The sequence below is a fragment of the Odocoileus virginianus genome, chromosome 10, assembly GCF_023699985.2.
Source record: "Odocoileus virginianus isolate 20LAN1187 ecotype Illinois chromosome 10, Ovbor_1.2, whole genome shotgun sequence".
Lineage (NCBI taxonomy): Eukaryota > Metazoa > Chordata > Mammalia > Artiodactyla > Cervidae > Odocoileus > Odocoileus virginianus.
Window position 1 is genome coordinate 65,529,031 of NC_069683.1, and position 22,999 is coordinate 65,552,029.

At 37.1% G+C, this 22,999-nt stretch overlaps 1 protein-coding gene across 2 annotated transcripts in view; it reads left to right on the forward strand.

The window, feature by feature from the left end:
* CNTN5 (contactin 5) overlaps positions 1–22,999 on the forward strand; it is a 1,548,293-nt gene that overhangs the window by 1,173,602 nt on the left and 351,692 nt on the right. For both annotated transcript variants that reach the window (XM_020891379.2, XM_070473663.1), the window contains one exon: positions 4,801–4,903. In XM_020891379.2, the coding sequence (XP_020747038.2) occupies positions 4,801–4,903 (103 nt within the window). The remainder of the gene's footprint in view (positions 1–4,800; positions 4,904–22,999) is intronic.

The following is a 22,999-nucleotide window of genomic DNA, read 5'->3' on the forward strand; positions in this document are numbered from 1 at the left end:
AAGAATACTGGAGTGGGTTGTCATTTCCTTCTCCACCTGTAGCCTAAAATTTTGGTAAATTTTCCAAATTATTGTGAAGTTATTGTATCTTTGTTCTGCCAATGCACTTGAAGAAACACTGCTCTAAATTGCATTCCACTTAGGAAAAGCACTCTAACTCTTTGCAAGAAATTGGAGTATAAGAAAATCAACAACCATGAAGACATAGAAGGAGAGTACTGTGCTATCAGCTGGAAGCCTTCTGTTTACTAGGAACTAGAATAATTTGAGGTCATCTTCTAGTGACATATAATTTCAAAGTGGGTCAGCCAACTAAGCCAGGAAAGACAGGTGTGGGGGACGAGATGAAGACAGAACATAGTGTCTCGAGCATATTTAGCTTAATACCAGGAGTTATCAAAAAATAAAAGTTACCTTGACTGAAGAGACAAGCCTGAAATTTTGATATTTATGTGTCTTATAAGGCTGTTTCTCTTTGCTTTTGTCATCAGAGCATACTGAAAAAAGTAAAGAAATTACAAGCTAAGCTGCATATGATGAGATATTAAAAATTACAGTTGAAATAATCCAAATATCCATGGTAGACAGTTAATGATTGATTGGTACATGTGATATGCCTGGATTCTTATACTCTGTGATTAAAATTCCTCAACAGAGTGATGTCAAGAAAACAGCTGTAAACTTAAGGGGAAAAAACTCCTATTTTGTCCCATTTCCACCAACAGCCTTCAATAGGACTTTGAGCCAATTACTTGACCTTTTGGACTCAACTCTCTCATCTTTAAAAAAAAGAAGGTAAATTATATAACTTAATGTGAATTTTAGCTCTAACATAATTATCCCATTGCAAAGCAAACACAAAGCAAAGCTTAATCCCTGAATGTAATCAAGTCGTTAAAGAACAAGACATACCTAAGTTTTCTCATCTATCCTCATATCACCACTATAAGAGTGAAATTTCAAAGAACTAGTTAATTCTTACTGTGCAGTTCAAGCTAGGTAATATAATTTGAAGCCTTGAATTTAAACTTTCTATATTTAATATCCAGTTCAGATGTTAACAAACCCCCTGGGCCCTGGAGTGAGGCTTAATAATGTGTTTGGCTGTACAGAAATCATTTAAGGAGCACCAGAAGCCTTTACATGGACAAAAATTATTTCCAAAATACTATGAGGAGTGTCTTTCCTTAGAGTCACCCTTAAGAATTAAAGCTATAAAATAATATCTTCTTTGCAACTCACAAACATTATCTGGAAGAGAATTGAGAGAAGACATGGGCCTGGCTCCTATTAGCCCATAGTGTCAGTAATACCCTTGGTATTATTTAGAGGCAGATCCAAGTCTTGAAGGTCTGCAATGTTGTGCAATTAGCAGACATTCTTTAATAAAAAATTGCAAAAGTATTATTATAAAAATGGATTATAAAGGGAAATTTTAGTTAGAATAGGAAAAAATAATCAAAACAAATTACTGGAGTTTGGAGATTCAAGTTCTTCTGAGATGTCTTTAAACAATGTGCTGCAAGTAATTATATAGAAATATTTTCTAAATTCAGTCTGACTTTCACTGCCTTTCTACAACATTCTACAGAACTCAGCAACTTCCAACACTCACAGTGACCTATGCAAGCAGGGCATTAAGTTTAATAGGCATCAAAGTAAATCATGTATTGCTAAATCATCAGACTGACAGACAGGAAAAAGAATACTACAGAATCAGTATTAAGAGGGGATGAGAAGATCACAAGCTGGCTTCAGGGACTGTTTCAGGCGGGCAGTCAAAGGTAACCACTGAATAAGATGCCGGGGAGTGTTTATTATGGGGACTTCCAAGCATTAGGACATTGAAGATAAACTCCTTTTCATTGGATACACTCAGCCAGTTATCACAAGCAGGCCAAATACTACCATCAGGAAATATGTAGGAAATAAGAAAAATATAAAAATGTAAAAGAAAGGAAGTTGAAAAATATGTGGGTAGGGCAGAATGATCTAAGAAAAAAGAAGTTTGAAGAGAAAATCATTATTGAGAAAGAGATGGAAAAGAAGTTCTTAAACATCTGTTCTGAGTGATGTAGAACTGACCACTTAGTTCCCTAGCTATACGCCAGGCTTCTGGTGCTCAGGGAACATTACTTGGAAGGAATCGGGGGAATTAGCCTGACAGAGCAGCACATTACATTAATGGTAGTTCTCTTCTATTCCGCCAGTTTAAAGATTAGAAAAAGAGTGTCACAGAGGCCACTGACACATCAGAGATGCCATAGTGTAGTTTTAAACAGAACCAGTGTCCACAAGCTTGATGAAAAATCAGTGATATTTTCTCAATGATTGCTTTGCAAAAAAGTACCAAAAAATAAATAAATAAAGCTGAGATAATGTTCTCCACAGTGAACTTAAACACTTTCTATCTAAAGTTGTCCACATTCTTCCTTCAAAGACCATCTCAAATTTAAAAAATTAAATAATAATAATAAAAATGAATATAAATTTTATAAAGGTTTATATAAAATATAAAGTTTTTTTGTTTTGGGGTTTTTTTTTTTTTGCCAAAGGTAGCTATTTCTCTCTTTGCACGTCCAGAGCATCTTGCCTTCATATTTTTTCTTCCTCTGTCTGAGTTTCTTTCTCTTCTCTCTTTGCTCATCCCTCACACACCAAGGAATTACACATGGAGCTATACACATACACAGATCTCTATGTACACATATGCCTTTGAAGAGAGACATGCCAAAATACGCACACAAAGACTCCTTAGAGAAGCATCTGTGCTCAATCACAATTGTGTCCTCTGTGGGATTGCCAAAAATTATTTTGGGGAGGAAATTACTTTCAAGACTTACAGAGAGTACAATCACTGGAGTCATCACTAGTGTATTTTTTGTTTTTAATTGAAGTATAGTTGGTTTGCAATATTGTACTGATTTCTGTTGTGCAGCAAAGTGATTCTCATAGTATACTATTCTCTGATATGTGAAAACCCTCTCCAAGCTCATGGCTGTAACCGCCACCCGTGAGTGATGCCGTTAAGTGCACATCACCTGCCCAAACTTGCCACCAGCTTTGTCCTCTCACTGCATTCTGAATATTATATAGCATCAAAGATGATGCTCCTTTAATGAAAGTCAGCTTTCCCACCAAGTTTCATTTTTTCTTTTACTTACATCACTCAACCTCCTTCTCAAGATGTAAATCTTAGTGTTATTATTGACGAGGCCCACGACCTTTTCACCAGCATCCCTATTGTGTGCCAAGTTCAAGTCTTTCTTATTTTTTTTCCTCATTCTAATGCCTCTTTTCCTTTTTTACTGTATAACTCAAGTCCAGGTTTTCATTACTTCAAACTTATCTTATTGAAGCGATATAATTGATCTACTATTCTCTGCTCCAATTCCAGATATGTATATATATACATGTATACATATGTATATGTATACATGTATATATATGCAAGTTGCCAGTCTCCTCTTTGAAATTCCAATGACTCCAAATTACTTAACAGATTAAAGTTTTGAATGCCTTCCTCTGATAATCAAGGTCCTCTAGTTTTTTGACTCCATTTATATTTCCAAATTTGCCTAGTATGACTTCCCTTCACAAATCAAGAGGCCAGAGAAACTGATATTCCTATTTCTGATGGTTTCTGATCTCTTTGTCATTGTTCCTGTGGTTCCATTTACTTTCTCCTATCTTTCTCTCACTTATACAAATGCGAACTATTCATATAATTCCCTCAAAGGCACATAATACTTTCAGGATACCTCATTCAGGGCATTTATCACCTTCTGGGCTTCCCTGGTGCCTCAGACAGTAAAGAATCTGCCTGCAATGCAGGAGACCCAGGTTGGTCCCCGGGTGGGGAAGACCCCCTGGAGACGGGAATGGCTCCCCACTCCAGTATTCTTGCCTGGAGAATCGCATGGACAGAGGAGCCTGGTGGGCTACAGTCCACCGGGTCACAAAGAGACAGACACGATTGAGTGACTAACTTTAACGTCACTTTCTATCTTACATTACAACGACTTTGATGTGTGACTCTTTTCTCCGGTGCTTGTGATCCTTAGTATGTCCGACTCTTTGCAACCTCATGGACAGAGGACCTCACTGTAGCTCACCAGGCTCCTCTGTCCATGGAATTTTCTAGGTGAGGATACTGGAATGGGTGCAATTTCCCTCTCCAGGAGATCTTCCCGACATAGCGACTGAACCTGCATCTCCTGCATTGGCAGGCAGATTCTTTACACTGCACCACCAGAGAAGCCTGGTTCTTTTCCTACCCTTGAGTAAATAGTTTCTTTTTTTAAGAATACACTTGAATGCTTGAGAGCACAACCCATTTATCGTTGTATCTCCCACAATGCCTAACAGAATATATGCATATTATAGATATTCAATAAATATATGTTGACTTAACAAGCATTCATTTATCTGACAATGACCAAGTTCTGAGGACTTCACTTATTAAAAAAAAAAATCAGTACCATTATTTACCATGGGATTTGTTCATAGTTACTTATTTCCTCTGAAATATAATCAGTAGCTAAACTACCAATGTTGATTGGCACTTTCAACAATCACTATTTTAAAGGGTATTGAATATACATGCAATCCAGTCCTTAAAGATAGATTAGAATTTCATTATAATTTAAGTCTGTGTGCACTTCTTATTTCAATGCATCAAAAATTTAGCTGTCTTCAGACAGATGTGGACAACACAGTGGTTTTCAATGTAACATCTCCAGAACTGGAAAGAAATTGTGACATTCATTTAATGTTTAAAGACTACTCTTTATTTCCCAGGTGTGATGGGAGAATATGAGCCGAAAATTGAGGTCCATTTCCCTCTCACAGTTACAGCTGCTAAGGGAACAACTGTTAAGATGGAGTGCTTTGCACTTGGCAAGTAAGTACACATACTTCTATAATTAGACACAATTGTTTATTAAAATGTGACATGTCCTATTTTTATATCACTTACTTTGCTAGGTTTTATTTTCCTTGAATTAAACCTTGAAGCTCCTTGGTGGCTATTCATTTTTTTAAAGAGAGGCAAATGGGAATTGATGAAGTAACCAATTTTAATTATCTCTTTGGTCATTTCTCTGAGCAATAATGTATATAATTTTGCTATTTTAACATAAAGGAAATGTAATAAAAGAAGAGCTTCACATGTCTTTGCTTATTTGTCTCAAAATTTCAGTATCATTCTTAAATTTTATGCAGCAATGACGTAAATAAAAAAGGGACGAGGTCCTATCCTCTCCCTATGTAAAAGATATAGATTCTGACAAGACATAATAAGACAAGATTATAACAATCATAAAGATAATAGTCACTCTGGTTCAACAGATTAATCTCTTCTGGAATAATGGTAACATGATAACACTAGCTGTCAATATGTACAACATGCAATTATTCCCCAAATCAGGAAGATGATTTATACCACACTATAATGCCTGCTATGCTTAATGATTTATTTCTGAGACTTCAAATCTCACAATGTATAATCACTTGTCAATGATGTTTACAATAAGAATATTGGGCATAAAAATATGAGTGAGATTTTGATTATATTTGATTAGAGTATTATGATTTATTTTAAATAGACTGTTGCTGTTTTGTGTTTTTAGGGTGATAAGACCTCAGAGTCCTTTCTAGACTCTATAATTATAATTTGCATAAATGCATCTCTATCAGAGTTACTAATCATTCAACTTCAGTCATGGTGAGCAAATTCCCACAGCATAAATATAACATACTTGGAAATAAAACATGCTCTATAAATATATTTGTAGTAGGCTTAGTCTGTGGGTGTGAAAATCTTAGTAAATATGAAAAATTCTGCTAATAAAAGGTGTTTTAGAACATAACAATAGTAATCACCATGTTTTGTAATATAAAAACTATTTGAAATAATGTGCAATTCTGTTTAAATCTAAATAGCAGTCAGATCATAGTCAATTAAAAAAAATACATTGTTGTTTGGTCCATCAAAAGTGTTGAGCAGTCCAACAAAAGATGCCTGTAAGAGGAAGTATATTTCAATAACTTAAAATTCATCCAGGAGTTACTTGGCAGATATCTGAGGAAGATTTCCAAACCCATATATATTAATAATTAAATATTACCTTAAAAGTCATGTTTTTCATAATTTCCAAAGTTGTGGTGTCAGGTATGCTTGAAAATGCCCCAAGTGAACTGCTCAATTCTGATAAATACAAAAATAATTATATTGGCTTGATGTCAAAGGTTTTAGTATATCCTACAGTTAAATAATTTTTAAATGTCAGAATTTGCACTAAAGCCACAAACGAAAGGAGGTCATACTGTAAAACAAATTAGAGAACTAGATTTATAGAGAAAAAGCAATATGGGATATTTCCCCAGGCAGGCTTATTTAATAAATTTGATATGTTTGCTTTCGGAAGTCTTGAAATATGCTTAGTAAATTGATCCATAAAGTCCCTTTCATTCTAGGCTGGATCTAACTGCCAAATTAAGTTCTTTTAATACTATATTTTCTTCAGCTTCTCCATTCCTTCTTTGTTACTCCCTCTTTCCCCATGAAAATAAATAAATATGTAGGAAGGTGAACAAAGCACACAGACTGTCAAGAAGGTCTCTGCTGCCTATTCTTTATGTGAAGTGTCACAATTATGGGAAAAAGAGAAAGAACATGCTATGAAGAGATTTATCCCTACCTAAAGACTAATTTACCACTCTGTTGAAAGTAAATAAGATCAAAGAAATAGCATCTTTACATATGTTAATTTCTGTAGAGCACATTGTCATGTGGAATAGATCATCATTGCATCTCAACATGATCACAGCAATTTCAAATTAATACCTGAGCATCTGCTTTATTCCTACAGCTCACCTGAGCTGCATCCCACTTTAATAAGTACAAGATTCCCTGGTATACCTTTGCCTGTCCAAAATCTTCAGTACTATCGATCAGCATGTTGCCACTCAAGCTGATTTGCCCCCTCAGTCTGTCCACCTAGAGTAGTTTAACTAAATGTTCCCCATAGACTAATATAACCAAATTCTGGTATGGAGCATGCTAAGCTCTATTCTATCTCATGGGCTTTGCCCTTGTTTCCTCTAGGCCCCCACTTATTCTCTGACCTCAACTTAAAATCATTCTCTAAGAGTTAATCTACAGTATTTGAAGTATATAACTCACATCCGTTACTCTTTATCTAAATCTTATATTTTTCTTCATCAACATTAACACAGTTTTAAAATATTCACATAAGTGTTTCACTACTTGAGAAAACAAAATTTACTTTATCAGTCAGGAATCCAACTGGAAAGACTCAGATAGCTCAAAAGAATTTAGGCATAAATTGAAGATCCAAGAGAACTAAGAAAGAAACTGAAGTATCCGCAGACTAGTGATAGCAAGAAGTTATTCTCACCCTGAAGCCAAAATGAGCAAGGATGGAAGGCAGTGTCACCTGAAGCAGAGGCCTGAAGATGCGGTGCTGTCCGGGGACCGCCCTACAGCAGCTAGAGCTGTGCAGAGATGCATTAGAGGAACTCAGCTGACAGGAGCAGGAAATTCATGTCCTGACTTTTTCTTTGTGCATTCTGATCTTCTGCTTCTGAGTTCATGACTGAAAGGCAACTAGAAGCCAGCCTGCAACCCCAGAGAATACAGCTGGCTGTAGGAAGGTGGAGATTCTGAGGGAAGATGAGGGTGACTGGTAAAGGAGACAAACAGAATAACCAGCAAGTACCCATCATTCAGTTTTAAGCTTTGTGAGGGCAGGGATCCTGATTGCATTCTTCACTTGTGTATTTCCAATGCCTACCACAGTGCCTGACACACAACACTCAGGAAATAATTTTTGAAGGAATAGATGAACTCGGAAAGCTATGTGCCTACTTAATCCAGTCTACTTTTTACTAACAGATAATAAATAATAGACTTTATTTTCTAAACATGTCAAAATACACTTCCACCACTGCCCACAAAGAAAAATGCTATGTTCTTACTCTTTTTGAGAAGTATATTTACCTCTCTACATAATTTGTCCCTAAACACATTCAGTTCTTGCAACTTAGAGTATGTAAATTAATGCAGCCATAGTTGCACATGGAAATCTATGTTACCATATGCAAAATAGATAGCCAATAGGAATTTGCTGCATGTCTCAGGACACTCAAACAGGATCTGTATCAACCCGAAGGGGTGGGGTGGGGAGCGAGATGGGAGGGAGGTTCAAGAGGGAAGGGATATTTGTATACCTATGGCTGATTCATGATGAGGTTTGACAGAAAACAACAAAATTCTGTAAAGCAATTATCCTTCAATTAAAAATAAATAAATAAATAAAGGTAATTTAAAGATATATAAACTAATAATGTTTTCTGTGTTCTTGAAGGAAAAGAGCAGAAAGGCAAATTATTTTAGATTACCAAAGTTTACTGTATCTTAGTATCACACAAATTCACCAACCTGCCTAATTTGAAGTTAAATAAAAAGTCAGTTGGGGTTGCAATACACTCACTACTATATACAAAATAGGTAACTAGTAAAGACCTACTACATAGCAATGGGAATTCTACTCAATACTCTGTGGTGACCTATATGGGAAGTGAATCTAAAAAAGGAGTGGATATATGTATATGTATAACTGATTCACTTTGTTGTACACCTGAAACTAGCACAACATTGTAAAATTTTGTTATACTATATTCCAATAGTATATATATATATATATACTATAATCCTATATATATACTATACTCCAATAGTATGTTAAACTATACTCCAATAAAAACCTAAACAATACAAATAAATGCCATATGATCTCACCTATAATTGCAATCCAAAGTATGACACAAACGAGCTTATTTATGAAAGAGAAACAGACTCACAGACAGTGAGGACAGACAGGTGGTGGCCGGGGGGTGGGGGTGGGGGGCAGAGAGGACGGAGTGGGAGTTTGGAGGTATCAGATGCAAGCTGTTTGGTATAGAATGGATAAGCGACAAGATACTACTATATAGCACAGGGACCTACATCCAATGTCCTATGATTAAACCATAATGAAAAAGGATATTTTTAATGTGTACTTATATGTGTGTGTGTGTATCACTGAATTACTTTGTTGTACAGCAGAAATTGACACGTTTGTAAATCAACTATACTTCAATTAAAAATACCCACTTTATGGAAAAGAAACGTACTTTATAAAAAATAAAAACACCCCTTAATAAATTTTTAAAAGTCAATAGTAAAGTTGTAAGCTGTAAGTTTGCTTTTAAAGAAATCTCTACTTAAATCTGAATTTTTAAAATAATCATATGGTTTTTCTATTAGCTACTGCAAAACAATACAACAGGAGAGTGCTATTTATACCCCCTTGGAAACCCCTATGCAAATAGAATTATGCAGCACTGAGTGCTGAGAGAATGCATGAAGTGACTGTCACATGCTATGTTTAGTATTGTTCAGTTCAGCAAAGGCATGATTTCCCCAGGGGGGTCGGGAATGGGAAATGCTTAAAGAGGATCCACTGGGAAACAAAGGTGTGTAAGGCTTGGGAAATACAGCAAAGTGTAAAAATGGGAAGGTGGATTAATCACTTTGGAAAGAAAAGGCTGTTTTAGACATATGGAAGATTAGTATCAAGAGATCACCACAAGCTGTTCTCTAGTTTCACCAAAGTGGAGAGAGGGAAAAATTCCAACAGTATGGGATCAAACCAGAGGAATCAGAATAGGTATAATGTAGAAGTGCTTAAAATAAGTTACTAAACGGAAAACAGGCTATCAGTGAGACAATAGAATCTGAGAAGCTTTTTCCCCACACTGCTGCAATAACAAAATAAGATCCGTTTGCCGTCTAATAATTTAGGTGAAATGTTTCCTGAAAGGAGAAACATGGTACCGGTCAGGGTTGGAAATGAGCATTTTAAACCTTCTCTTTTGCCTGCCACTCATCCGCCCACTCAGACTGAATTATTAAGAGTAGAAGGTTAGAGTCAGGCAGACTTAATTGGCTGCCTTTTGGCAACTACATTATTATACAATGTTTTAAAGTGGTTGGTGGCATGTGGGAGAAATAGAAATGAAGGGTATTGCCTTTTCTTATCAGCATTAAGCTTCGTGACTTTAGTTTGGAAAGAAGCAGTGCCTTTGATATTTCCCAGGTTGGCTTTTAAACACTGGACACAGTACTCTTGAAAGGAAATGAGAGATAAAAGGTTAAAAGACAATGCAAGTAAGGACTCTCTTAGGACCCTAATAAATATTTCATTTCAACGTTATCTCTAAATGTGGTGTGCCTAGAGATTATCATACTAAGTCAGACAGAGAAAGAAAAATACTGTATGGTGACACTTACATGTGGAATCTAAAAAAGTGATGCAAATAAATTTATTTACCAGACAGAAACAGACTCACAGACTTAGAAAACAAATTTATGGCTACCAGAGGGGAAAAGCTGGAGGAGGAGAGGGATAAATTGAGTTTTGGACTAACATATACACACTGCATGCATGCGTGCTAAGTTGCTTCAGTCATGTCTGACCCTTTGTGATGCTATGGACTGTAGCCTGCCAGGCTCCTCTGTTCATGGGATTCTCCAGGCAAGAATACTGGAGTGGGTTGCCATGCCCTCCTCCAGGGGATCTTCCTGACCCAAGGATCAAACCCAAATCTCTTATGTCTACCTGCATTGACAGGTGGGTTCTTTACTGCTAGTAAAGCCCCTACCACTGGGAAGCCCCAACATATACACACTACTATATATAAAATAAATAGCAAGTATCTACCATATAGCATAGGGAACTCTACTCAATATTCTGTAATAACCTATATGGGAAAAGAATCTGAAAAAGAATAGATATATGTATCTGTCTATCTATATGTAATAGATATATGTATCTATATGTATATGTATTAGGGCTTCCCAGGTGGTGCTAGTGGTAAAGAACCCGCCTGCCAATGCAACAGACATCAGGGATGCTGGTTTGATCCTTGCGTGGGGAAGATTCCCTGAAGGAGGGCATGACAACCCACTCTAGTATTCTCACCTGGAGAATCCCATGGACAGAGGAGCCTGGTTTACTACAGTCTGTAACAGGGTCACAAAGAGTCAGACATGACTGAAGTGATTGGGCATGCATGCATGTATATGCATTACTGAATCGCTTTGCTATTCACCTGAAGCTAACACATCATGAATCAACTGAACTCTAATGGGGGACCGGGATGGGGAATACATGTAAATCCATGGCTAATTCATTTCAGTGTATGACAAAACCCACTGCAATGTTGTATAGTAATTAGCCTCCAACTAATAAAAATAAATGGAAAAAAAAAATAAAATAAGAATTTTTGAAAAGAAATGCACTAGAAAAGGGAAAAAAAGAAAGTTGGTGCTATTTTCAAGTGATTGTGCTCAATGTGTAAGTCCGATCTGTATAAGTTGTTAATAAGGTCATATAGAGCAAAATGAGAACTTGGAAGTATGCAGAGTTATTAAGTACAAGAAGTAGCTACCATCTCTCTGGCTGCGGAAGAGTTGCAGTTACTAAAATTGAAGAAGTTTGGAGGCACCGTTCTGGGACCCAGACCTCTGAGGAGCCTCCACCAGCCAGGGGTTGGAGCTAAGTTTTCTGGGGTGGGAGTGTGATGTACCTGGAACTACAAGTGTTGGAAAAACTCAAACTAGGTTCCTTTGCCGCTTAGGGAAGAATGCCTCATTGAGGTGCCATTCACAGGAATCCCAAGCAGAGAGGGAGCAATACAGAGCGCATCCCTTCTCCCTCCTCTAGTCTTGCAGCCTCTTTCTAGAGCCTTCTCTTTGCAGTGCAGAAATGTGGTTTCTGGAGTCCTGGCCCTTGCATCACAAAGCAGAGTGAGGAAGAAGCTACAGGCGCTAATTTAACAACCAGCAGAAGTTTCACTTTACCTTTTCAAGCTCATCTTTTAATCAGCCGTGAACAACCCCTTCCTGGACCTCATCCCCACACACATCCCTCTTCTGTGATCCTGCAACTCGGACCCCTCAGTCTAAAATATCCTGTTCTCACAATCCCTGTTCAGTCTTCAAGGTTTAAGCCAAATGCCACTTCTCCATTAATTCTACCTGTTTTACTTGAGATTTAATATATATCCTTTGGAGCCATATGAACAACCATCTCTCACTGTTTAGCCTGCCCCATTGTGTCAGCTGTGTGTATCTCTCTACTGTGCTAAAGTTTTGCATCCCTAGAGTATTCTTCTATGCAGCAAGTGTTGAATATGTTTACTGAATGTAATCCAAATATGAGAATGTGGTCAATCATCTGTAACAGGAGGTATATTATTGCCTTGGTTTGGTCAGACAGAAATCTCCAGATGCCTCTCACGTGTTTTGGCCCTGAAAATTCAGACCACATTATATTAACTACAGTTTTTTGTGAGGTTTCATTTCACCATATGACCTTTGCAGACACCAGAAACACCACTAGATAATGTCACACAGCCACCAACAACGAAAAACTAAAATTTGGCCACTGATGCTTAAGTGACCTCTTACACAAGGGCAAACTTGGGGTTATTCTGTAATAAAGAAGCCATATGCTTTAAAGCAACATTGGTTTATCTGCTATGACAATCCTGCAAGCTAACAGCACTACAGGCAGTTTTTTTTTTTTTTTTTGCTTTACATGTTCCTTATCTTGCTTTCACAGCCATTAACACACAATCGGATCAGCTGTGCTCAAAAGGCCTTGAACCAGTTACTGTAATAATTATGTGAATGACCTTTGCAGACTCATCTGAACCCTGGTGGGGAGGTGGGAGGGAAGAATACATTCAATTTCCTGCCCCTTTTAGTTCCTGCTCCATCTCTCTTTCAGATAGCATTTACAAATCATCTTTTGTTGCACTCCATCAAACGCCTGTTAGGAAACCAGGGCATTAAGCAATTTTTTCCCTTTATATACTATTATTGCAAATAAGAAAGTACCAGTCATCAACTCACAAAGTCATTTTTGTGGTAGTTTGTGTTCCCTTTTCCTCAATCTTTACCCGTCTCAAATGGCGCCTCTTCCGTCGCATTGTAACTCTGAGAATGACAGATATTCCTCTGAGACTCCCCACCGTCTGCAACCGGTGAACGTTCGTCAAAGAACCTGCTCTTTAGTTACAGATTGATGATTTATTAATACTGTTTCTTTGAAACTGCCAGTCACTAAGGACTGCAGAAATTAAAAAATAAATTGGAGTTGTATGGTATTTGTCTATCAAATCAAACTCAAATTACTTAATCATTAGATTGATAAAGGATCTGGGGATAGGAGTTAGTTCCTGAGTCTAGGAATCAGTAAATGTTTAGCTATCATAGAGAAATGGTACGTATGGATTCAAGAAAATTTCACTTGTAAGCTATTGGTTGCTTCAGTGTTGTTGAAGCTAAGGACACATCCTCATTTTAGATGGTACCTAAAGGAAATGGGTGCTGAAAGAACCTTAAAGATTGTGTAGCCTATTATCAGTTTGTAGATGCAGAAATGAGACTCTTTAGGGAAAGATTAGTCCAAGACACTTGGGCAAGCTGGCCAGACTAATCATATGATGCTTCATCATTTGATATTCTTTATATTTTCAACATTCTTCCTTTCACAGTGCCAACTATGAGAGTGCTTTATTTACTTATTTACTTTTGCTCTCAGAGGTCTCGTCTATTTCTAGGGACACAGAGCAATTTATTTTTCACCTTTGGAGTCACAGCTAACTGTCATCATATTTCTAATTCTTCCAGAGCTGGCTTAGGGCTGCTTAAACTGCCTCACCAGAAAAACTGCATACCTGCAAAAGGTCTCAGAGCTAATGTGCTATAGAAGCAGACCAGGTCTTCTGATTTTAAAACTAATGCTCTTCCCAACTTACTGTAACACTTTTCAGTTGCTAAGAGTAATTTCCATTTTTATCAAAGCAACTATTTTTCTGGACACATTAAGTATCCCAGTGATTAGTAATATTAATATAGAGGACAAGTCACCAAGAGCATAAAGCGAGAGATAATATCAAAATGACTGAGCTTTATACCTGGATTCTTTTAGACACATCCAAGAACTTTACTTTGGGTGAATCTCCCTGTAGTTTCATAGAATAACCTCTTCCACTGGAAGTTGATTGAGGGATATTAAGTTTTATAATATAAAGGTTTTTAGCCTTATATAACCTCATGACTACAATTTCCAAAAACACAGTCTTTCTTTTAATCATGACATATTTAAGTTTGTGGCCTCCTTTGGGTTTTTAGGGAAACACTTCAGCCTTATTAATCATAAAATTAGAAGTCATGTCACAGGGTCTGGTAACAGAAAATTTTTATGATTATCTAACCCCATCAGTTCTAGTGTAAGTCTTCTTTTCAATTTAGGATTTAGCCTGAGATTCAGAGGATGTGGCATATCTGAATGTCTTTGGTCTTTTTGCCAGATACTTGATGGAGGAGAAAACTTTCCTTTGTATTAATATCTGTGATGTCAATGACACACGCATAGCACACTGAAGACCACATACAAAGTTTATTTGTTCACTCATTAAAAAAAAATTTCGTTATCTAGTTATGGCTGTGCTGGGTCTTCTTTGCTGTGCAGGCTTCTCTCTAGTTGCAACAAGGCAGAGCTAGTCTCCAGTTGCAGTTCATGGGCTTTTCATTGCGGTGGCTTCTCTTGTGAAGCTCTAGGATGCGAGGGCTTCAGTAGCTGTGGTCCACGGACTCAGTAGTTGTGGTCCACGGACTCAGTAGCTGTGGTCCATGGACTCAGTAGTTGTGGCCCACGGACTCAGTAGTTGTGGCCCACGGACTCATTAGTTGTGGCCCACGGACTCAGTAGTTGTGGCCCACGGACTCAGTAGTTGTGGCCCACGGACTCAGTAGTTGTGGCCCACGGACTCAGTAGTTGTGGTCCACGGACTCAGTAGTTGTGGCCCACGGGCTCAGTAGTTGTGGCCCACGGGCTCAGTAGTTGTGGTCCACGGGCTCAGTAGTTGTGGCCCACGGACTCATTAGTTGTGGTCCACGGACTCAGTAGTTGTGGTCCACGGACTCAGTAGTTGTGGTCCACGGACTCAGTAGTTGTGGCCCACGGACTCAGTAGTTGTGGTCCACGGACTCAGTAGTTGTGGCCCACGGACTCATTAGTTGTGGTCCATGGACTCAGTAGTTGTGGCCCACGGACTCAGTAGTTGTGGCCCACGGACTCAGTAGTTGTGGCCCACGGACTCAGTAGTTGTGGTCCATGGACTCAGTAGTTGTGGTCCACGGACTCAGTAGTTGTGGCCCATGGACTCAGTAGTTGTGGTCCACGGACTCAGTAGTTGTGGTCCATGGACTCAGTAGTTGTGGTCCATGGACTCAGTAGTTGTGGCCCACGGACTCAGTAGTTGTGGCCCATGGACTCAGTAGTTGTGGTCCATGGACTCAGTAGCTGCAGCCCCCAGGCTCTAGAGCACCAGCTCAATAGTCGTGCTCCAGGAATAGATCTTTCTGGACCAGGAATAGAACCCAAGTCTCCTGCACTAACAGGCAGGTTCTTCACAGTTCAGCCACCAGGGAAGCCCCTATTTGCTCACTTTTAAATTTGAGCTCTTACCAATTGAGCAACCAGAGACAATTCCATCTCTGTCTTTGGAATTTAGTGAATTTTAAAACTTGGAAACAGATGCTCTTCAGATGAGGTAGGGAGGGTGAATCACATGAAAAACGCTGTTACTTAAATTGTAGTTTTCAAAATCATCTCCTATGCCTTTATCATATAGGTAACATTAACTAAGTCTTTATTTATCATTGCAATAATATTTATTGGAAAAAAGTACCTTGAAGTTAAAACATTACAACTTCATATCCTTCACTTCTATGTTGCAAATATAATAGTGCTGCAAAATATGCAATTAAATGAAATGTATCTGCATGCACAATGTATAATTAAACTGGTTCTGAATTATCTTATAGCTCATGCATTTTTGCCTTAGGTAATTTTTGTTTCTCCATTATATGTAAGCATTTTCCACTTCAGATGACAATAGAAAGTTTCTTTCTTTTGATTTGGTACTATTTGCATTCATCGTTCCTGGCTGTGTGCTTGATCTTCAGTGCTAGAGTCACATGCACATGGTAGGATATGATGCAGTTAAGCAGTTTGAGTTTCTGGTACAAATGAAACATGTATTCACATGTTTCACATGTAGGTATGGATGTATGTGTATGTGAATAAATAGTTAAATCAGTAGAAAGAGTATCTCAAGATAGAAAATGTTAAGAAAGCTAAACTTCTGTCATCATGTTTTCTTTCTTTATTATTATTTTCTTTTTTGTAATGCAATATAGCAACACCTACCTTCTGTTCCTGTCACTGTTGTTGTTAGTAGCTATGTGGTACAGAATAGTTTTCATGTCAAATCTTTGTAATAATATCTTTCAGTTTGGAGGATAAATTTAACTGATAGCAAGTAGACACAAAAAGTGATACTCAGTGGGGACATATGTCAGCTGCTGTTTCATAGTAGAAAAGCAAGTGATAAGTGCTTTTGGTCACCTCTAGCCCCTACTTTTCTTTCGGGGATCGAATCAATCTGGTTACAACTTTTAGAATGTCTTATTTATGGCCATTTTCTCAAAGGAAGGTCCATTATGAAATCAGGTCACTTGTTTTATACATCCCTACAGAGAAATGTAGCTTCCTCAATATGTCTGATAGAAGAACATGCATCAGGGTTTCCTACACAGAAATAAAGGGGAAGAAATCTTCCTCCTCCACGTTCATGTAATACTATTACATTTAGCCACATTCCATTAAAAGAAAGCATAGGTATAATACACTCAAAAGCATATGTTGAAAAAAATGCTTACACATATGAAGCCTAGATATATTTTACAATTGATGGTATGTTATAGTTTAATTGGCAGTATTTTGTTTCTTAATTATTCTTAAGGGTGTGTCAGGTTCACAAGTGCCTTGGATGTGATGAATTAGATTAATTAAGGCTAATGTGGTATATGTCTAATCTTATTGATAAAGTCAGAACCCAAGTGATAACATAGTCTTCTTCCATTTATATTCAATTTAATTTTAAAAATCTGAGTTAATAAGCAAAATATCTGCCCTGTAACACTGGAAACTACTAGGAAAATGGTTGTCAAGTGTATATTTTTGTTTTATTAAGTCAACAATAGTTATTCTAGCATTAACAATCTCAGTTACTTCCAATCGTGTAGTCTGTGAGGGTCCAAACACAAGCACCTTTAAGGAGGGCATTGAATACAAAGGAAGCTAGTCCAGGAGAATCCCTCCTCTGCTTGCTTCATCATTTCTTAACTCTCTGGTTGTTACTGAGTCTGTGTCACAAATAACACAAAGTAGAAGAACCACAAAGAGTGATAGTTAAAGAGATACATATATGATGGTTACCTCCATTAGGTTCTTGTTTTGTTTTCATTTTTGGATTAAAGGAGTAAACTAGAAAGGATAAATATTCTAATACATTTTCAGTGACTTAAGTGTGTAGAAAAACAATATATTGATTCAAGTGTTCATTTAGATAAACTAACTGTACTGTTGAAAGGTTTCTTCAAACTGCTTCTTAAAAGTTTTACTGAGGGAGCACTGACATGCAATAAATGTCCAAGATATGCAATATGATACATTTTAACACATGTATACATGTCACATGCCTCTTCAGTACCCATAAACATCTGCATGTAAATGTGTAATCTTTCCCTTCTTTCCATCCATTCATTCCCACCCCCAGAAAGCCACTGATCTGATTTCTCTTCTGTCACTAGAGACTAGTACACATTTTTCTAGAGTCCAATATAACCAGAATCATGCACCATGCAGTTTTCTTTGTCTGACTTTTTCACTCAGTATACAGGCACACCTTGCTTTACAGTACTTCACTTTACTATGTTTCACAGATACTGCGGCTTTTACAAGTTGAATAAGTCTATTGGTGCCATTTTTCCAACATTTACTCACTTTGTGTCTCTGTATCACATTCTGGTTATTCTCACGATATTTCAACATTTTATTACTTATTATTATCATTCTTATTATTATGTTTTTCATGGAGATCTGTAATCTTTGATGTTACTATTACAAAAAGATTACAACTCACTAAAGGTTTAGATGATAGCAATCAGGTATTTTTTAATTAAGTTAACTACATTGTTTTGTTAGATATAATGCTATTAAATAATGTACACTATTAAGTTGCTGTTTATTGTAAACATAGCTTTTATATGCACTGTGAAGCTGAAAAATCTGTGTTGAGTGGCTTTATTGTGATATTTGCTTTATTGTGGTAATCTGGAATTGAACCCATAATATCTCTGAGGTATGGTTGTATTATCTTGAGATTCATACAAGTTGCTGGGATTCATATAAGTTGTACCAATAATGGATTCCTTTATAATGCTAAGTAGTATTCCATTTATTGGCTATATTACAATGTGTTCATGTATTCACCTGTTGGACATTTGGGTTGCGTCCAAGTTTCAGCTATTACAAATTAAACTTCTATGAATGTTTATGTCTTTGTATGCATATGTCTTTATTTTATCCTAAATAACACATTGAATGCTTCCTCTAGGTTTTTGAACATCTGTTACATGGTTACAATAACTCTTTTAATGTTCTTATCTAATTCTACCATATATCTTTCTTTGTGTCAGTTGCAGTTGATTAGTGTTTTCCTCTTCATTATCAGTTATGTTTTCCTAATTCCTTGCACACATGCAGTTTTTAATTTGACATCAAATGTTTGAATTTTATGTTGCTTGATACTGGGTATTTTTGTGTTCTTGACCTTTGTTCTGAGATATGATTAAGTTAGCTGGAAACAATCTGATCTTTTCAAGTCTTTATTTCATGCTTTTTTAGCCAAGACCTGAGAGCCAATCAATTGAGGGTGAATTTCCCCCCCTCCTGAGGCAAGACTCTTCTTAGTACTCCAATCAGTGACTCCTGAATTATGAGATTCTCCACCCAATTAGGGTAGGAACTATTTCCGACCTGGGTGAATTCTGAGTGTCATTTCTTCCAATCCATTCAGAAGGTCCTTTTCAATCTTTAAATATTTTTTCTCAAATGGATATGTTGACTCATTCTAAAGTGAATAATCAAAGAAAACCTTTGATCTCAACATTCTCTCTGTATGCTGCTCTCCTGTTTTGAGTATTGTGAACTTCAGCCACCTTAGCTCTCCTAGACTCCCAGATTTGTCTCCTCAAATCAGGAAGACAGACGGGCTTTGCCTGAGTCTCTGCTACCCTGGAAACGTTGCCCAGGGATTAAGCTGAGGCTCTTGTATGGCTCTATGGATTATGTAACTTATTTCAGGGATCAATGTCCTTCACAGCATGATGTCTAAAATTTTGAGATCTATTTGTATATATATTTTGTCTAATGTTCACCTGTTTTCTATTTAGTCATTCTTAGTTTGTTTTTTTTTTTTTTTTTTGTAGGAAGTAAATGAAAGGTCAAAAGTAAAGATACCCTAATCATCTTTGTCTAACCAAGGAGGCAGAAATGAAACGTGTGGGATATAGCATATTTTACCTGCCTTTATTAGAAAAAAAAATATTCTGTAAACTTTGGAAACAAAAAGGTACTAGAATGGTTCTTTGACTGAATTCTTCCTCAGAAACAATTTGGAATAGGAGAAGTAAGAAGGAAAAGTAATTTTCTAGTTTAACCCTATAATCCTCAAAAAGAAATCTGCCATATTGCATTCATGGGAATCTATAACTTCTACAGTTTAATAACTTGTATTTTTAGTGCCAAGTTACCTGACAAGAACTAAGTCTTGATAGTTTGAGATATTTATCAACTGAACCAGTCATTTACCAATATGACATCAGATGAGTTATTGCAGAGATCAAATCTCAAATAAAATCTGTAGAGTAAGAATGACAATTTGTGTGTTAGTCACTCAGCCATGTCCAACTCTTTGCAACCCCATTGAGGGTAGCCTGCCAAGCTCCTCTGTCCATGGAATTCTCCAGACAAGAATACTGAAGTGGGTAGCCAGTTCCTCTTCCAGGGGATTTCCCAACCCAGACCCTGGGATGAAACCCGGGCTTCCTGACAACGCCTACTTCATAAAATTGCTATTAGATTTCACTGAGAGTCTCAATAGTAAAGACTTATAAATTGCATATTAATTCCCTCTTTCACTCTAGTTCTCTGGAATATTTGCAAAACATTATTTATTTTAGGAAACATTTGCCGATACTTTAATGTTCTGCTTTCTGAAATACTATAAAAGACATAGTCTGTTACTCAAGCGTTTCCTCAACCAGGAATGCCAATAGCCTATAAACCTCACACTCTCTGCTAACATCCAGCTTTTTATGGTTTCAAATGAGAATAGACCAGAAAAAATCCAGCCTCTAGATTTCTGCTTATAATATACATTGACATGTGCCTTAGTAATCTAAAAAAATTCTGAACCTATAAAACAAATTTATATACATAAGAAACACTGGGAATTTTTTTCTGTCAGTTTTATCTTCCCCAAACATTCTTTCAGGTCAAAACCCTTCTTTTATTCCCCCATTAATTTAAAGACTACTTTTTAAGCTGATTTTACATGCTAAGTCAAGGGTAACATTTTACTCAGGCTGCTGTTAATATTAAAAATATTTTAGCAACAAATTTGATACACTGATCTTAGAGAATGCCAAGAGGGCACAAATTTTTCAAAAGGTAAATATCAGTGGTCAAGTACTTAGGAAAAATATACACAGACAGACACATACACACACATATGTATATGCCACAGTCCATGGGGTTGCAGAGTTAGGCATGACTGAGTGAATGAACAACAATATATATATGAAAAATTTTGCTCCACCATTGATTTTAATGGCTTAATAACTATTGCTATAAAATCCATATGTTCTGGATATAGAAAAAATGATTAAGCAAAATAACTTGAATCATATTATCATTTTAATTGCAATGTAGGATAGAACTTTATCTGTTTATGAAGATCATCAGTGACTTTAAAATCTATAGGTAATTCAATTATAAACAAAAATTTAAGTGCAATGCAGACAGAAGTATAACTGAAGAAAAATGGCATTGAAAAACAACTTTGAACCTCTGTTCTTCTACAACTGATACAGACTATGTTGTCATTGTTCAGTCATTAAGTCAAGTCTGACTCTTTGAACCCCATGGACTGCAGCAGGCCGAGCTCTTCATCCTTCACTATCTCCCAGAGTTTGCTCAAATTCATGCCCATTGAGTCGGTGATGCAGTGTAATCCTCTCATTCTCTGCCACCCCCTTCTCTTTTACCTTCAATCTTTCTCAGCATCAAGACCTTTTACAATGAGCTGATCCATCACATCAGATGGCCAAAGTATTGGAGCTTCAACATCAGTCCTGCCAATGAATATTCAAGATTGATTTTCATTAGGATTGACTGGTTTGATCTCTTCACAGTCCAAGGAGCTCTCAAGAGGCATCTCGAGCACCACAATTTGGAAGCATCTATTCTTTGACACTCAGCCTTCTTTATGGTCCAACTCTCACATTTGTACAGGACTACTAGAAAAACTACAGCTTTGATTATATGGAACTTTGCTGACAACGGGATGTCTCTGCTTCTTATTAATATTATGCTGTCTAAGTTTGTCATAGCTTATCTTCTAAGGAGCAAGCGTCTTTTAATTTCATGACAGGAATCACTATCTGCAGCATTTTGAAGCTCAAGAAAATAAAATTTGTCACTTCCACATTTTCCCCATCTATTTGCCATGAAGAGATGGGACCAGATGCCATGATCTTAGTTTTTTGAATGCTGAGTTTCAAGCTAGATTTTTTCACTTTCTTCCTTCACCCACATCAAGAAACTCTTAGTTCCTCTTTGCTTTCTGCCACTAGAGTGGTACCATCTGCATATCTCAGGTTGTTAATATTTCTCCTGCTGATCTTTAGATTCTAGCTTGCAGTTTATCCAGCCCAGCATTTTGCATGCTGTACTCTGCATAGAAGTTAAATAAACAGGGTGACGATATACAGCCTTGTTCTCCTTTCCGAATTTTGAACAAGTCAGTAGTTCCATGTCTGATTCTAATGGTTGCTTCTTGACCCATATGCAAGTTTCTCAGGAGACATCTAAGGTGGTCTGGTGTTCTGATATCTAAGAATTTTCCACAGTTTGTTGTGATCCTCACCATCAAAGTCTTTAGCATACTCAATGAAACAGAAGTAGATGTTTTTTTCTGGAATTCCCTTGCTTTCTCTATGATCCAATGAATGTTGGCTATTGGATCTCTGGTTCCTCTGCCTTGTCTAAATCCAGCTTGTACATCTGGAAGTTCTAAGTTCATGTACTGCTGAAGCCTAGCTTGAAAAATTTTGAGCATAACCTTGCTAGCATGTGAGATGAGTGCAACTGTATGATAGACAGACTGTTCTTTAACATTGTCCTTCTCTTGGATCGCAATGAAAACTGACCTTTTCCAGTCCTGTGGCCACTGCTGTGTTTTCCAAATTTGCTGACATATTGAATGCAGCACTTTAACAGCATCATCTTTTAGGATTTGCAATAGCTCAGCTGGAATTCCATCACCTCCACTAGCTTTGTTTGTAGTAACCCTTCCTAAGGCTCACTTGAGTTCACTCTCTAGGATATCTACTCTAGGGGAGTGATCACACCATCATGTTTATCTGGGTCATTAAGACCTTCTTTGTATAGTTCTTCTCTGTATTTTTGCTTCTTCCTAATCCCTTCTGCTTCTGTTAGGTCCTTACCATTTTTGTATTTTGTTGTGCCCATCCTTGTGTGGAATGTTCCCTCGCTATCTCCATCTCTCTAGAGATCGCTAGTCTTTCCCATTGTTTTCCTCTTACTTTGCACTGTTTATTTAAGGAGGCCTTCTTACCTCTTCTTGCTATTCTCTAACCCTAATTTTTCATTCAGTTGACTGCATCTTTCCCTTTCTCCTTTGCCTTTCACTTCTCTTCATCCCTCAA